We start from the raw sequence: 17869 nt of genomic DNA on the forward strand, positions 1-17869 counted from the left end.
CCGATGCCCGGTTCCGCGCCCGGCGCGTTCGTAGCCAAGCACCCCCTAGTCCCGCTCCCATTATCGCTTTCGATAACTCAGGGGACATCACTCAGTTTATTCCGCTCCCGAGTGACCAGAGGAGCTCCACCGAGATAATAACCCATCCCGGCTTGGGCTCGTGATACACACGCACCCGCAACACACTCACGCCACAACACAGGCTTTTCTCATAAACCCACAACACACGTGCATGCATCATGTAATGCCATAACAAAGCACATTAAAATGATCCAATCACATAAATCAAATAATCAAGCAACTCCATCCTCCATCCATCCGACCCCCGAAACTCCTCGGACTCAGTCCGGAATCAACAACCAACAACAGATAATAAATAAATTGAATGAGCAATATATATTTAAATCTGAAAATAGGGTTTGGAAAATACTTACAGCGCTATACGGCAATTTTAGAAAACAAGCGGCGTTGCAAGCGGCGGAAAAACAGCAACGTCACAGTGAAAATTCACTGTGACCGTGGGTCCGAAAAACCCACTTTTGAACGGGGACAAACTAGGACACGGGATTGATAGGGAATGGTCTAGAGGTGGTTGTGAAGCTATAGGAAGTGACGGACGGCCGTGGGTGGCGGCGGAATGGCCGGAAATGGCCGAAAATGGCAAATCGGAAAACAAGCTCGTGGGAGCTGCTCCGGTGGTCGATGGAGGCCGGAAATAGGTGGGTTAGGACGGCAAGGAGTCGATGATGAAGTGGTGAAGAAATGGTGGCCGGAGGTGGAGCGACGGCGGCGGATCGGAGCAAAATCCGTGCGCCCTTTGGAAGCTTTTTCCGGCCAAATGGCCGGCCGGTTGGGGGTGGGTTTTGGAGGGAAGGTAGACCGGAAGGAGAGGAAGAGAATGGGACCGGTGGGAGGCCGAACGGTGGCCGGACGGCGGCGGTAGGGCTTAGGGAAGGTGACGCCGGCGTAGGGAGAGAGAGAGAAGAGAGAGAGAGCACGGGGGGGGGGGGTGACCAAGTCGAGCGGGAGAGAGGAGAGAGAAAAGAAAGAGAAAAAAGAAAAAGAAGAAAAAAGAAAAGAAGGGAAAAAGAAAAAAGGAAAAAGAGAAAAAGAAAAAAAGATGTGAAAAGAAATGAGGTCCAGTCCTCACTCCGGGAAAAAGAAACAAACCGCCAAAAAGATTAAAACCACAAAAACAACTAAAAGAAATAAAACACAACCTCAAATAAATTAAAATAAATTAAAAACCGACTTTAAAAACGCAATTAAAATAAAATAAAATATCTGATATATTAATTAAAATAAAAACAATTATTTCAGCGAAAATACACTTAAAAGCGGGTCATCACATCCTCCCCTCCTTAAAAACAATTTCGTCCTCGAAATTGCAAGATCACCACCAACTTAAACCAAGCCACACAAACGCACATGAACCAACTGAGACCAAGATTAAAATTACATACCTTCATCATTCAAACAAATATGGATATAGCTCCCTCATGTCCGCTGCTCGCTCCCAAGAGAAGTCTTGAGCTAACGGATCTCCCCAAGCCACTTTAACCAACGGTATCGTCTTGGACCTCAATTGTTGCTCCTTCCAATCCAAAATCTGCGACGGAACAACCTCGTAAGTGAGATCCGGTTGCAACTGAATACCTGCTGGGTCAACGAAACGTGGCTCTTGCTGCCCAAAGCTCTTCTTCAGGGATGATACGTGGAAGACATCATGAACATCCCCAAAATAATCCGGCAAAGCAACTCTATAGGCGACGGACCCTACTCTCTCCAGAATCTGAAAAGGGCCGACGTACCTCGGATCTAGTTTCCTTTTCTTACCAAAACGCTTAACACCTCTCATGGGAGAGACTTTAAGATAAACCCAATCACCAATTTCAAATGACAATTCTCTCCTCCTGGTATCAGCGTAGCTTTTCTGGCGACTCTGAGCTGCCGCCATTTTTTCTCTGATGATCCGGACTTGGCTTTGCATTTCCTGAATTATTTCGGGTCCAATTACCCTACTCTCCCCAACTTCATCCCAACACAAGGGCGACCTACACTTTCTCCCATAAAGAGCTTCATAGGGAGCCATCTGAATGGTCGCATGGTAGCTGTTATTGTAGGCAAACTCAATGAGCGGCAAATGATTTTCCCAACTCCCTTGGAATTCCAGGGCACAAGCTCCCAACATGTCTTCCAGAGTCTGGATGGTGCGCTCTGACTGGCCATCTGTCTGCGGGTGATAAGCAGTACTGAACTTCAACTTAGTACCCAAAGCTGCCTGCAAACTCTTCCAGAACTGCGACGTAAACCTCGGGTCTCGATCCGACACTATACTCTTCGGTACACCGTGTAGTCGCACTATCTCCTTGACATACAAACGAGTCAACTTACCTAAAGAGTCAGTGTTGTTAACAGGCAGAAAATGAGCACTCTTCGTTAACCGGTCCACGATCACCCAAACAGAGTTCTTCCCACTAGGTGTTCTCGGCAAACCCACTACGAAATCCATCGTGATGTCATCCCACTTCCACTCAGGAATAGGGAGGGGTTGGAGCATACCTGCAGGTCTCTGATGCTCGGCCTTTACCTGACGACACGTGTGGCATTTCTCCACATATAAGGCAACGTCCTTCTTCATTCCATCCCACCAGTAAATTTTCTTCAAGTCTCGATACATCTTTGTACTGCCGGGATGAACTGAATACGGGGCCGCATGAGCTTCCGCCATGATCCGTTCCTTGAAATCTGAGTCCTTTGGGATCACTCTGCGATCTCGGAACCGAAGTATTCCATCACTATCCATGCTATAGTGCAACGGCCCTCGAGATTTTCGGACTCTTTTCCTGATGTTCAGCAGCTTCTGATCCTTTCTTTGGAGAGCTTTCAATTCTTCAAAATCTATTACCCGAATGTCCAGAACCGAAGACAAAATCTCTACTTGCTGCGAACTCTCTATAAGGAGCCTTCTCATCCCATAAAGTAACGAATCCATTTCTGACGGTTCGGCTTCATCCTCCAAATGAGACTTCCGGCTCAAAGCATCAGCAACTATGTTAGCCTTCCCCGGGTGGTACTTGATCTCACACTGATAGTCACTGATTAGCTCTAGCCAACGCCTCTGCCTCATATTCAAATTTTTCTGGGAAAACAAATGCTTCAAGCTCTTATGATCAGTAAATACCTCACAAGCTTCCCCATACAAGAAATGCCGCCAGATCTTGAGTGCAAAAACGATCGCAGCCAACTCTAGATCATGCGTCGGATAATTCTTCTCATGGTCCTTAAGCTGACGAGATGCATAGGCTACAACCCGTCCTTCCTGCATAAGGACACAACCCAAACCGAACTTAGACGCATCACTGAAGACTACAAACGGCTTATGCGGTTCTGGGAGTGCTAACACTGGTGCCGTCGTCAGCCTGTTCTTCAATTCCTGGAAGCTTCTCTCACATTTCTCTGACCAAACAAATTCTGTATTCTTCCGAGTCAAAGCTGTGAGAGGTCCGGATAAGCGAGCAAAACCCTCTACAAACCTTCGGTAGTAACCGGCGAGCTCCAAGAAACTCCTGATCTCGCGTACTGTAGTTGGGCGTGGCCATGACAAAATGGCTTCTACCTTACCGGGATCAACTGCCACTCCACCCTGGGAAATTACATGCCCAAGAAATTTAACTTCTTCCAACCAGAACTCACACTTGCTGAGCTTGGCGTACAACTGGTGCTCTCTCAATTTCTCAAGTACCAGACTAAGATGATACACATGCTCTTCAATATCTCGGGAATAAATCAGTATATCATCAATAAATACTACCACGAAGGAATCCAGATAAGGTTGGAACACCCGATTCATTAAATCCATGAAAGCGGCAGGAGCATTAGCTAGCCCAAACGGCATCACCTTAAATTCATAGTGTCCATACCTCGACCTGAAAGCAGTTTTCGGCACATCCTGCTCTCTGATTCTCAGCTGGTAGTATCCTGACCTCAGATCAATTTTAGAGAACACCGCTGCTCCTTGAAGTTGGTCAAACAAGTCATCAATCCGCGGGAGAGGGTATTTATTTTTGATGGTCACCTTGTTCAACTCCCTATAGTCAATGCACATACGAAGGGTTCCATCTTTCTTTTTAACAAATAAAACTGGAGCACCCCACGGCGACGTACTAGGCTGAATAAACCCCTTCTCTACTAATTCTTGCAACTGAGTCTTCAACTCTTTCAATTCAGCCGGTGCCATGCGGTAAGGAGCCTTATGCACAGGAGCCGCTCCAGGTTCCAAGTCTATAACAAACTCCATCTCTCGCACGGGGGGATGCACAGGAGCCGCTCCAGGTTCCAAGTCTATAACAAACTCCATCTCTCGCACGGGGGGTAGTCCGGGCAAGTCATCCACAAACACATCGGGGAACTCTTCCACAACTGGAATGTCTGCCAAGGACTTCTTCTCAGACGGCGTGGACACCATCTGAACCAAGAATGCATCCGCTCCCCATGCAATCTCTCTTCTTGCCTGTATCGCCGATATAATCATCGGCTTTTCTTTTAATCTACTCCCCGCAAATTCCAGACAATCACCATCCGGAAGCTGAAAGCTAATTGTCCGACTTCTGCAATTAATAGTCGCAGAATATCGGTATAGCCAATCCATCCCGAGGATGATATCAAAACCCAACAGCTTGAATACCACCAGATCAGCATCCAAAAATCTTCCCTCAAAATTTAACGGGCATCCCAAAGCAACCTTGGAACACCACACCATCTCGCCATCGGGTAGCGCCACTACCATAGCCTTCGGCAACGGTTCCGTGACCAAGTTACACACCCGAGCAAACGTGGAAGACACAAACGATCGTGAAGCACCAGAATCAAACAAGGTACAAGCATAAAACTCATACAAACGAACTCTTCCTGAACCAAACACACAACCCATAAAATCCAAAAAAAACAGCGAAGAAACCAAATGCACCAAAAATTAAATCCAACTTAAAAAAATTAAATTAATCCATACCTGTGATTACTCCAGCATCATGGGTCGCTGGTGCCTCAACATCCACCTCTCCGGGTGTGACTGCATAAACCCGGGCTTGTACTGCTTGTCTCGAGTTGGTTCTTCCACCGTGTCTACCTCCACGGCTTCCTTGAGCTCTGACGGGGCAATCCCGAACTATATGTCCCACTTGACCGCACCGATAACACTGGGGTCCGCTACTCGTGCGACAGTCGCCCTCATGAGCTCTATTACAAACCCCACAAACAGGCATACGTCCTCCCATGCGAACACTGGAGGATGCTTGAGATCGGGTTCCAGTCCGCTGAACAAACTTCTGAGGCGAACCCGAGCTGCTTCCTTCACCAGAAAAACTCCGCCTCTTTTGCCCTGAAGGGGATCCCATACACAGATTATTTTCCCGCTCTATAAGGGTGGCCACATCCACTAACTCCTGAAAAGTGGATATCCGATGGCTGACCACCAAACGGCGTATATCAGGGCGTAGTCCCTCCTGAAAACGCTCAGCTCGCAGCTCCTCTGTGGCAACAAGATGAGGAGCAAACCGCTCAAGTTCTATGAACCTCCGGGCGTATTGTTCCACTGTTGCGCCCCCTTGGACCAGATTGGAGAACTCTCTTGCCTTTTGCTTCCTTACCGATGCGGGAAAGAAGCGGTCATTGAATTCCTTCTTGAAACGCTGCCAGGTCACCGCAGCGAAAGATCCCAGTTCAGCTTCCAACATCACCCTCCTGGTATCCCACCAATCAGAAGCGATACCTTGTAAGAGGTAGCTGGCATAGAGTACTTGTTGTGCTTCAGTGCATCCACACACCTCAAAGGTTTTCTCCAGATCCTTGATCCATTTCCAGCCTGAAGTGGATCCTCATTCCCATTGAAGTGTGGAGTCCTATGCGCCAAGAAGCGCTCATAGGTGCATCCGGCTTGCACCATGCTACTGGACCCTCCTTGATACATCCAAGGCCCTCCCTGATATGGCCAGGGACCTCCTGGTTGTGGCCAATACATTCCCTGTGGCGGACAAGGCTCTCCTGACGGTGGATAGGGCCCTCCTGATGGTGGATAAGGCCCTCCTGATGGTGGCCAAGGACCCCCTTGTGGTGGCCAAGGTCCTTGTGGTGGCCAAGGCCCTGCCTGTTGTGGCCTAATATTCTGTTGCATGAACTCCGTCATCTGCCGAATTGCTTCGGCTATGGAGTCATCCCTGGATGTATTGTCTTGCGGTTCCTGAGTATTTTTCCTTGGTCTACCTGGTCTCCCCATAATTCTGTCACAACACCACTCTTGACCCTCCTTTAAGAAAACAAACAAAAACCATCATAAAACCAACAAAACAAAAACAGCACCACGCAGCGAGAAATAAAAGGAACCAGCATGCCAAAACATAACTAAATAAAACAAGCAAACAAACATAAACAAATAAAACAAATAAAACAACTATACTTAACATAATTTTAAAACACAACTTTAAAAACATTCTGGTACTACCTACGGGACTTGTGGTTTTACCCAGAGCCAAACCGCTCTGATACCACCTGTGACGCCCCCAAAATCCGCACGCCCGAACAGGGGGAAATTGAGACGTCCGGATGGTGACAACCCGGGTCACCACCCCAACGACGGGTGCCGAGTGTGTGCAAGGCAGCAAAAGTGTACAGAGAAACACGCAGCGGATAAGATAGTCATAACTAAGTACCAGAATTTTTCTTAACATAATACAAGCTGTTTAAAACGTACATAGATAAAATATTACATATACCACAAATACAGTTTTAAACAAATAAAAAGATAACATCAGCAACCCGGCGGAGCCGCATCCTCGGGCTCAGCCTCTTCCTCCTCAACCTCATCTCCTGCACCAAAAGCTACGGAACCACGAATGGTACCGCAGGTAAGTAAAACCCAAACACTACCAGATAAAAACACATATAACTCAAACAAGATGCATGAAACATGCCCAATGCACAAACCCGTAAAACACAAGTTTTCCACGCACGCCAAAAGACACATTTGACATCTCAAACCATTATCCAATTTTAACCGTATGCACCATGACCTCCCCTAGGGGTCATCCGCACACCCTGGCTCCAGTGTCACACCGCAGAGTACCGCCACGCATGTGACACCCAACGAGCGATGCCCAGTTCCGCGCCCCGCGCGTGCGTAGCCAAGCATCCTCTAGCCCTCGCCAGCGAAGGGCCACGGAGTCGGTGAGTAGGCCGATGCCCGGTTCCGCGCCCGGCGCGTTCGTAGCCAAGCACCCCCTAGTCCCGCTCCCATTATCGCTTTCGATAACTCAGGGGACATCACTCAGTTTATTCCGCTCCCGAGTGACCAGAGGAGCTCCACCGAGATAATAACCCATCCCGGCTTGGGCTCGTGATACACACGCACCCGCAACACACTCACGCCACAACACAGGCTTTTCTCATAAACCCACAACACACGTGCATGCATCATGTAATGCCATAACAAAGCACATTAAAATGATCCAATCACATAAATCAAATAATCAAGCAACTCCATCCTCCATCCATCCGACCCCCGAAACTCCTCGGACTCAGTCCGGAATCAACAACCAACAACAGATAATAAATAAATTGAATGAGCAATATATATTTAAATCTGAAAATAGGGTTTGGAAAATACTTACAGCGCTATACGGCAATTTTAGAAAACAAGCGGCGTTGCAAGCGGCGGAAAAACAGCAACGTCACAGTGAAAATTCACTGTGACCGTGGGTCCGAAAAACCCACTTTTGAACGGGGACAAACTAGGACACGGGATTGATAGGGAATGGTCTAGAGGTGGTTGTGAAGCTATAGGAAGTGACGGACGGCCGTGGGTGGCGGCGGAATGGCCGGAAATGGCCGAAAATGGCAAATCGGAAAACAAGCTCGTGGGAGCTGCTCCGGTGGTCGATGGAGGCCGGAAATAGGTGGGTTAGGACGGCAAGGAGTCGATGATGAAGTGGTGAAGAAATGGTGGCCGGAGGTGGAGCGACGGCGGCGGATCGGAGCAAAATCCGTGCGCCCTTTGGAAGCTTTTTCCGGCCAAATGGCCGGCCGGTTGGGGGTGGGTTTTGGAGGGAAGGTAGACCGGAAGGAGAGGAAGAGAATGGGACCGGTGGGAGGCCGAACGGTGGCCGGACGGCGGCGGTAGGGCTTAGGGAAGGTGACGCCGGCGTAGGGAGAGAGAGAGAAGAGAGAGAGAGCACGGGGGGGGGGTGACCGAGTCGAGCGGGAGAGAGGAGAGAGAAAAGAAAGAGAAAAAAGAAAAAGAAGAAAAAAGAAAAGAAGGGAAAAAGAAAAAAGGAAAAAGAGAAAAAGAAAAAAAGATGTGAAAAGAAATGAGGTCCAGTCCTCACTCCGGGAAAAAGAAACAAACCGCCAAAAAGATTAAAACCACAAAAACAACTAAAAGAAATAAAACACAACCTCAAATAAATTAAAATAAATTAAAAACCGACTTTAAAAACGCAATTAAAATAAAATAAAATATCTGATATATTAATTAAAATAAAAACAATTATTTCAGCGAAAATACACTTAAAAGCGGGTCATCACAGGCTGGCCCAGGTTTGAAGGGAATTCGGCCCAAATCACTATAAAAACCCACTGAAATAAAGCCCACTTAGAAAATAAGGTTCTAAGAAAATAAAAATACACAATAAAAATAATTAAAAGTCAAGTAAAAACACTACAACTCTATATTAATAAATTAAAATATTTAAAGCCCAACAATAGAATATTTAAAGCATAGAGTAATTTAAATGCGAAATAATAACTAATAACAAGAAAGCACATTAAAATAATTTACACGACTTAAAATTATAATTGAACCCAACGAATAATACATTAAATCTAAAACAAAAGAGTAATAAACCATGATAAATAAAATAATCTTTCCATACAATTATACGTAAAAAGAAAAATGCACAATAAAAAAAATAAATAAGAGCCAAATAAAAATACTACAACTCAATATTAATAAAATAAAATAATTAAAGTCTAATATTAAACTAATTTAAAATAAAGATCAATTTAAATGTAAAACAATAATTAATACCAAGAAAATACATCAAAATAAATTTCACAACTTAAAATTCATAAAATAAATTTTTTCATTCCTACAGTTTCTATACTAAACATAAAATATTTCAACTTTAAATTATAATAAAATACTAATTATTTTTTTATTTTTCTTTTTTTGTAAATTAATTATTTACACATTTATTCATTCTCTAATCCTATTAAATATTTAACATATAAAAGCGTCTGCTGTTTATAAAAACTGTTGTAGTACAAATTTCAAAAAAAACATTGGATGATTCAACTTGCTGCAGATTTAGAAATATTCAATCAGTAACAACACAAAAATTTCAATGTTCTATCTATTGACCCTGTGCAATATGGTTGAGAACTACAATGATCATGAAAAAAAAACAAAACAAAATTCTATTTGTATTTTTATTTTTTTGTTCAAATTTGCTTTGAATAAATTTTTGTATAAGACAATCAAAAGATACAACTAAACAAACGTGCTCTGCACGTTTGGCCTCCACTAGTATATATATATACACGTATGATGTATGCATATAATCTACCTTGAGGCGAAGAATAGTCTTATCACTTGATGGCATTGGATGGCTTGGGCCACAACTCTGTATGCCAAAACCAGAAGTAAATCTCCTCCAAGTCACCATCTTTGTAACAATATTCCAGCGGTTTCTTGCTTGTAAGTTGTTCTATTAGCTTTCTTATTTCTTTGTCGCTGTTTCCGCTTTATCGATTTTTAGTTTCCAAGTTTCGTAGCAATATATTATGTTCTGTGGTTGGTTTGTTTCTTGAATGATCAATCTGTAAAGATCGTAACAATTCATTTCCGTCCGATTTATAATATGGGTTGCTGTGGTTCTTTGATTTCATCTCTCTAAAGAAGAAACAGCAGAGATTCAGGGCTGCTTCTGGAGCACTTATATCTGATTTTCGCGTCTTCATTGTTCCGTGCTTATGGAATGGACCATTAGGTTGCTTCTACTAAAAGGAGTTGATGATTATAGAGCTAGCAAGACCGAACGTTATTTTGTGCATATGGGTTTTTAGAAAGGGTCTTCTGTGAATTTTATGCTCCGTAATCACGGTTATGAGGATGCTATGGGCAAGCTGGATTTGGGGATACCTACTACTAAAATTTCAGAAGAGTGAATAAGTCTGAACAATTTGGAAATATGAACATTGGTCTGGATTGAGATTTGGGTATTTTAATCATCTGGTGACATATCATACACAAGGAACTGCATATTGGAACAAGCGGCTGCCTCATTACTTTTCAAGGGGTCCGATTTTGTAGAAGATACAAAGATGCAATGGGTTCGGTTGTCTTCCCAACATGCTCCTGTACACAAGCTGGGGGATTCACAATTAACATTATCCCCAAAATTTAGGTTAGCAGAAATCCAATCTTCTTTGTTAAATCGTTCAGCAGATTTAGACTCAACTCTCAGGGGAGAACCCCTCATTCCGGGCCTTCCTGATGATGTTTCCCTCAACTGTCTTCTCCGGCTTCCAGTCCAGAGCCATGCAGCCTGCAAAGTTGTGTGCAAGCGATGGCATCTACTGCTCGGTAGTAAAGAACGATTTTTCACACGTAGAAAGGAATTAGGCCTCAAAGACCCTTGGCTCTTTGTCTTTGCTTTCCACAAGTGCACTCGAAAGATTCAGTGGCTGGTTCTTGATCTCACTCAATTCTCTTGGCACTCTATCCCAGCAATGCCTTGCAAGGGGGGCAAGGTTTGTCCCCATGGATTTAGGTGCGTTGCCATCCCCCAGGAGGGCAATCTTTTTGTTTGTGGGGGTGTGGTCTCTGATGGAGATTGCCCACTTGACTTGGTCCTGAAATACGAGATGCAGAAGAATCGTTGGACTGTGATGAATCAGATGATCACCGCTAGATCATTTTTTGCAAGCGGGGCAATCAATGGAATGATTTATGTGGCTGGAGGAAACAGTACAGATCTCTTTGAGCTTGACTCAGCTGAGGTTATGGATCCTATTAAGGGGAGTTGGCATTCCATTGCAAGCATGGGAGCAAATATGGCCTCTTATGATGCAGCAGTTCTGAATGGCAAACTTCTTGTGACCGAAGGCTGGCTGTGGCCTTTCTATGTCTCTCCCAGGGGTCAGGTTTATGACCCTAGAACGAATGATTGGGAGAGCATGGCTGTTGGGCTGAGAGAAGGCTGGACCGGTTCAAGTGTGGTTGTTTATGATCACTTGTTTGTGGTTTCAGAGCTCGAAAGGATGAAGCTAAAGGTTTATGATTCAGATACTGATTCCTGGGAAACGCTTGAAGGGCCACCTTTACCAGAGCAAATATGCAAACCTTTTGCAGTGAATGCATGTGATTGCAGAATCTATGTTGTGGGTAGGAACCTTCATGTTGCTGTGGGTAATATCTCAAGGCTCAGCCAAAAAGGCACTTGCAGCAAAAAATGGAGGTTCTTTGTTCAATGGCAGGTTGTGGAGGCACCAGAAAGCTTCTCTGACTTGACACCTTCAAGCTCTCAGGTTTTGTTTGCGTAGCTTTTCAATTTTCGACGTATTGTTTTATGTATGTTATATAAGTTGTAATTTATATGAAAGTATAAAAGCTGTAGAATGGAAATGGCTGTGCTCAAAAGTCTCCAACATAGTTACTGAAATGCATGTATCAACTAATGGTGTGTTCTTTTCTATTTAACTAATGCTTTCTGTGACCGAATTTCCTGAAGTCGTCGTGACTATTAGGATCATATTATTGAATGAGAATGGTAATATTACTTTGATGATTGAGCCAGTAGTTTGTCCACTTAATAATGCAAAGGAACTGGAACTCAGAACTAAAAAAAAAATTATTGGCACCGGGTGGCCAAGAACAACATCCCAACTAATCCCAAGAGTGCATAGGCTCTCGGCAAGGAGTTTCCCGCAACTGCACCTCGGGTAATTCAAGGAAAAAATCTCCCAGTCCAATGGCCCCTAGAGATTGTTTGCACCCAAGAGGATTCGAACCGTAGACATCAAAGGGAGCATACCACCTAGACCAAGGCCTTTGCACCCAGAGCTAAATTGGATGGTGTATTAACTGCTAGTGGTAGGAGTTCATATTTTTTCTTCCTTACTTCCATTTCTTGATCCAGTTGAAAAATAATCATTGCTGTTAGAGTTGTTAAGTCACTCAGTAAGTACCCTGAGCAATTTATTTATAAAATAATAAATATATTTAAAAAATAATAAATAATAAAATAAAAATAAAAAGAAGGAGTGCCCTGAGCTTTTTCTGTGAAATTTTGTTGAGAGTTCTCAAAACAGTATGAAATTGTATAATGTTGGGGATTTTGCTGAGGGAGGGGGGAGGGATCTCAAATCTGTGGGTATATCAGATCAATTATCTGATAGTCGCTATTCCAATTTTGGGAATTGAGATTGACAAGAAAAGGGCAAAGGGAGGGTTATGGCGTTATTGTTTACAAAACTTTTTGATCCGCTTTATTGAAAATTCTCTCAATACGAGCATATGCAATCAAGTCTTTTCTGACTACCTGAAGTTCACAAATCTCATTTTCTTCAGCTCTCAATGTCCTCGATTAATATTGCTCATCTGTATCATTAGCATAGGCGTGTAGTCTTGAGTGTTTACTTGAAGTCCAAATGTCTTTTGATTTTGTTTTATATAGATTTCATATGACTGTGTTGACGCTCCACGATTACCCAATGGCGAAACAATCTGAATGCCCATACTACTTTGTGAATAACTCTCTTTCACAATTTCCTCGAACTACTCTCAGTTTGCAGAACAATGTTCGTTGGCAAAAACTGTTTCTTTGATATATTTTTCATGGAAAGGAAAGTGTCATCTACCAACAGCTCTGGTGGTTGAAAAGCTTGACTTAGATCTCTCCTATGTTTCTTTTTGGGTTATTTTCCTGAGGAAAGAGACTGTTTACAATGTGTCTCGGATATTTGGTGTTCTATTATATATATATTATATATATATATTAAGTAATAACAATTTCATTAAGAGCAAAGGCTTCTGAGCATGACCCAAGGTTTCTACCGCATCGGATGCTTGTGAGCTAAAATGCCTTCAACGTGGCCATAAAAATAAGCCTACCCAAACTGAAGTTTGTCATATTCCTACTTGTATAAGGACTGACAGTAACGTTAATGCTACGCTCTCATTCTTTCCCTAGAGTTGGGAATTGGCATCTTAATGCCTTTGCCTTTTTATATTCCTTGTGCTTACAATCTGGTATGAGTTCTGCATTGATTGGAACTTAAGTATGTTAATGAAATCACGACCTTGGGAATCACTTTGTTTTTAAGGTACTTCCTGGAAAAGAAAAGGCCTAGTTATGTTTGCCTTCTAGGGAAAGATGATGAATGGATGCACTTTTGACGTTTCGAAAGAACTTTAACCGAATCGGAAGGCCAGATTTAAGTCCCAACTCCATTATTTGCATGGAGGATGAATAACTTCTTTAACCAAATTGATAAACCCACTGAGCAACAAATTTTCATTTCTAGAGCAAATCGAAATAGTAATTACTATATATTATAATGAACATTATATATTTTAAGTGATGTTTTATGTCAAAATCAGAATTCAAAATGAACATAAACTTTCTAGAGGTATAAGATCGCCTGCAAGCCAATACCTTGAATACGGCCGCAACGCCATCCATTTCTCCCCTCAATCCCAACTATAATGCCGATGATGATGTCATTCCCTCCAACAAAATGCTTGCTGTCTGATCACCAAAACTAGGCTGAGCACCGACCGACTCGATATGGCCTACCTCTGACCCCGACTCCGAGATGTGCATCCTCTGCTCCGACTCCGACTCCGACTTGTTAGAACGGAGTCGGATTTTGAAATTTTGTTTGACTTTTTTTTCTTTTCTTTTTTAATTTCGTATTAGGCCAACTTTTTAAAAAAGAATTTTTGTGTGGGCTTTCAAATTTTTTCAAAAATTACAATCTAAAATTAAATAATTTAGTAATTAGTAATTCATAATATATAGTGCATGCATGCTAACTGTCAAAAACTTACAATCCAAAAATAAATAATATCCATCATCCACACCCAAAATCATCCACATCCAAATCATCCATCATTAACAGCCAAAATCATCCACGCCCGTTATCCACATCCATCATCCATCATAATAATATTTCCTTCCAACTACTACAATAAACATTTTCTAAGTTCTAATTCGAACAAAAGAAACCCAACAACAACAAAACAAATTTTTGGTGCCAACCAAATTAAATGTTCCCAACAACAACAACAACAAATGTTCCAAACAAATAAACTAAAATAAATTGTTCCAAGAACTTCCAAGTTGTACCTGAAAAAAAAAAATAACAAGAGTACCAGCTAAAAACAATAACTTTCAAAATACACATGAAAAAATATGATTAAATGATAGAAATATGAGCTAAAATACCAACTTCAAGAGAAAAGAAAATGATTAATTTGATCATGATTATGTTTCAATTAATAAAATTATAAAACTCCAACTGGTCATGTGTATTGTGTGGGCACGCACAGTACACACCTCTCGCTATTTTACATGGACCGCAAGCTGGGCTGACGTTGTGGCTTTTTTGGGTTCAACTGTTTGGCCTTTTTCTCTAAACCCTAATTCAAATCCTAAAGGCCTAATCTAAATCCTAAATCAATTTTAATCTATGTTTTAACCCTAAGTTTTTTATTTATAGTTTTTATAATTCTTTTATCACTTAATTTTAATTGTTAGTATTTATTATTAACAATTATTATTTAACTAGTGTCTAATTACATGTTATTATTCTATAATATTACATGTTATTAATTCAATATAATATTTTATACTAATTTCTAACTTATAAGTTATTCCTATGGTATTTAATAGGCTATTAGTATTATAGACTTGTACTATAGTATTTAATTACATGTTGTTCTACTAAAGTATTACATATTATTATATTAGTTTCGAACTTAATTATATATTAGACTTAGTATTCTATGTTTAATTTTATTATACTAGTGATTATACATTAGTATACATGTTATTATATATTGGACCATTGATTATTATACATTACTATTATTGTTATTAGGCTTTAGTTATTATACATTACCATTACATGTTATTATGCATCTTAGTGTTTATTGATTAGTATTACATGTTATTATATTTATACATTAGTAATTTAGCGTTTCCTGGTAATAATATTATAATAAAATGATGTTTACATATACTAAACTATTATTAGTTAATTTAGTTTTTATATATTATAGTATAAATATATTATATATTTTGTAATAATTAACTTATGCTAGTATAGTATTGAGTTTAGCTAACTATATAAGATATAGTTATATAAAATTTATATGATTAATATATAGAAAAACACATATTTTTATAAAATATGTACAATATCAGAGTCAGAGTCGGAATATTGGAGTCAGATTTTAGCAGAGTTGGATTTTCAAATTTTTACTCAGCCCTAATGAAAACCACCAAATACATCACTCAACTTTCAACTCAGCAGCTCCTTCATCTATTATTTCGAGTATCCTGCTAGGATTGTTCATCCGAACCGGATTTTTATCCAGCCCGGTCCGAAACCCGGAAAACCGAATTCTGGTTCTGGATTTCGAATCCGGACCGAAACCCGGATTATAAAATCCGGACCTACACGGTCTGGATACGGGTTTAAAATCCGGGTACTGGGTTTAAAACCCAGTTTTATGTTTACAAACCTAGTTTTAACTTTACCTTTGTTTCCGCCGCTCTCTCTCTCTCTCTCTCTCTCTCTCTCTCTCTCTCTCTCTCTCTCTCTCTCTCTCTCTCTCTCTCTCTCTCTCTCTCTCAAGTCCCATTCGAGTTTCTGGCCCCTCTACCAGATTGCAAGGTTGAATCCTTGCTTCGCAGCGTGCTGGAAGTGAATCTCCTAAGCCCCATTCGAGTTTCTGACTGGTCGAGGGAGGAGGCAACCGTCGGGTGCTTGGGAGAGCTCACGACATTCCTGTGCTGCTCAAGGACAGCATATCCACCAAGAACACGGCTGAGTTGTGCGCGCGCTGCCGAGATCGAAGGTACCAGGGGACTCCGTGGATCCAGTTGTTTGTGGTTATTGTAAATGGGTGAAGTATATGCCTTTTGATTGCTTAATCTCAAGGGTTAAAAGAAAGTAAAAAGTTTTAACCTTTTTGTTTTGGTTCTTCTCTTATTATAGTTGGATCTATGTTTCCGTTCTTCTCAATTCTTACATGATATGGGTTTTGAACAAATCTTATTGTCTTTGAGATATGATATAAACAGATGCTTGATGTTTCTTGTTCTTTATCTTTTATTTCGTCTCTGCCTTTGTTACTAGTTCTTGATCTTTTATTTCCTTTGTTCTCTCTATTGATTTGGGTTTGTCTTTGAGTCCTTTGGCATACATGGTTCCTTCTCCAGATGAGGTGATAATTGCCAATATGTAAAGTTATAAGTTTTATCATACATGCTATGACTGGGCAACTTATTAATTTATTGGTCTGTACATACCTCGTTTCGTCTGGATGATGTGGATGACCCCCACAACATACCTTGTTTCATTTTATGGCCTTGGAAGACCACAGAAGGTTGCCCGGCATCAAGACATTGATCAATCTAGTGGAGCTGAAGATGAAATGTCTGATTGATTTATTCTAATCCAAATTCTGCTGCCTTGAAGTAAAAAGTTCCCAATTTTTTCAAGCAGGTAGACTGGTGTCAGGTGAACTGGTGTTTTATTGTGCTAATGCCACAAAGATGTGAGGTAAAGTAGTAATATATCTAAATGTATGTTCATTCCAGCTTTCAATTATATGTATAAACATATTTTTAGATTGTAGCTGGTTATGGTTGATATATAGCCTTTTTTCCTTTAATACCATGGAATAAAAAAAGTGAAAATAGGTCATGTCCTGTAAAAGGAAACCAGACAGTAGAATTTTGTTGAGTTCTCTGCCGAGTTCATTCAAATCATTTTGAAGGTGTTTGGTATGGCAATTTAAGCATTTATAGTTTATTATATACTATTTTGTTGTCTTTTCTTTTCATATTTGAACAAAGATTTTTGTGGACTCATTACTTAAAACTATTGTTCTTGAGAAATGATTGGAAATTGCTAATACTTCCGTATTCTAGCCACCAGCAGTTGACATACATACATACATTCTATGATGCAAAAACATGTTTTGAAAGTAGACAAACTAATTCTTTAGTGGAGAAGGATGATAACAAGTCTATTGGCAACGGTGGGAGCACATCAAATGCATCACAAACTGTGCCAGTTGATTCTGAAGAGAATGATGATATGGAAAGTGTTTTTTCTGGGAAGAAAAAAAAAACTATCCGAGGTTCTTGATGCTGCTGTTGCCTACAGATTTTTCAAGTGTTGCTGATGGAGTTTGAAATCACAAGAAATTAGAATGTTCTTAGCAAATTAGTTCATGTTTTTTGTTGTGTATTGGAGTTTGATTAAAACAATGTAGGTGTTTTGTAATGTTCTTAGTAAATTAGTTCAAATAATATAATATGTAGTAGATTGCATCGGGAATGTTACTTGCAATTAGTTTTTCATTTTGATATATTTTTATATAGGCTTTTATATAAGAAAAAATTATAGGCTTCTTAACAAAATTAACAACATTATTTCATGAAAAATTTGTAATAAAATAAAGGCTTTTAGAGGGGAAAAAAAAAAAAAAAAAGCTTTCCAATAGTATTTATGAAAATAATAATAATAACATGTTTTCTTGAAAAAAAAAAAAAAACAACGGGTTTGACCCGGAACCGGG

At 40.9% G+C, this 17869-nt stretch overlaps 1 protein-coding gene and 1 long non-coding RNA gene across 3 annotated transcripts; both read left to right on the forward strand.

Annotated features, from left to right (window-relative positions):
• The first annotated feature begins 9600 nt into the window (after window positions 1-9600).
• On the forward strand, window positions 9601-11837 carry LOC122276696 (F-box/kelch-repeat protein At1g30090). Of its 2 annotated transcripts, none has more exons than XM_043086590.1 (2): window positions 9601-9748; window positions 9950-11837. In XM_043086590.1, exon 2 carries the CDS (start codon window positions 10375-10377, stop codon window positions 11593-11595), a length of 1221 nt encoding a protein of 406 aa, XP_042942524.1. In that variant the 5' UTR covers window positions 9601-9748; window positions 9950-10374; the 3' UTR covers window positions 11596-11837. The 2 variants fall into 2 exon arrangements, with proteins under 2 accessions (XP_042942524.1, XP_042942525.1); XM_043086591.1 differs by having other exon boundaries at window positions 9953-11837.
• Window positions 11838-15488: 3651 nt separating this feature from the next.
• On the forward strand, window positions 15489-17628 carry LOC122275534. Its single transcript, XR_006228584.1, has 2 exons — window positions 15489-16138; window positions 16660-17628. It is a non-coding gene; the product is annotated as an uncharacterized LOC122275534 (long non-coding RNA).
• Window positions 17629-17869: the final 241 nt, after the last annotated feature.

This window comes from Carya illinoinensis, chromosome 9 (assembly GCF_018687715.1).
Source record: "Carya illinoinensis cultivar Pawnee chromosome 9, C.illinoinensisPawnee_v1, whole genome shotgun sequence".
NCBI classification, from domain to species: Eukaryota; Viridiplantae; Streptophyta; class Magnoliopsida; order Fagales; family Juglandaceae; genus Carya; species Carya illinoinensis.

Excerpts from the sequence above, each read along its gene's own strand:
- LOC122276696 (XM_043086590.1), top strand. The coding sequence starts at position 10,375 with ATGCAATGGGTTCGGTTGTCTTCCCAACATGCTCCTGTACACAAGCTG.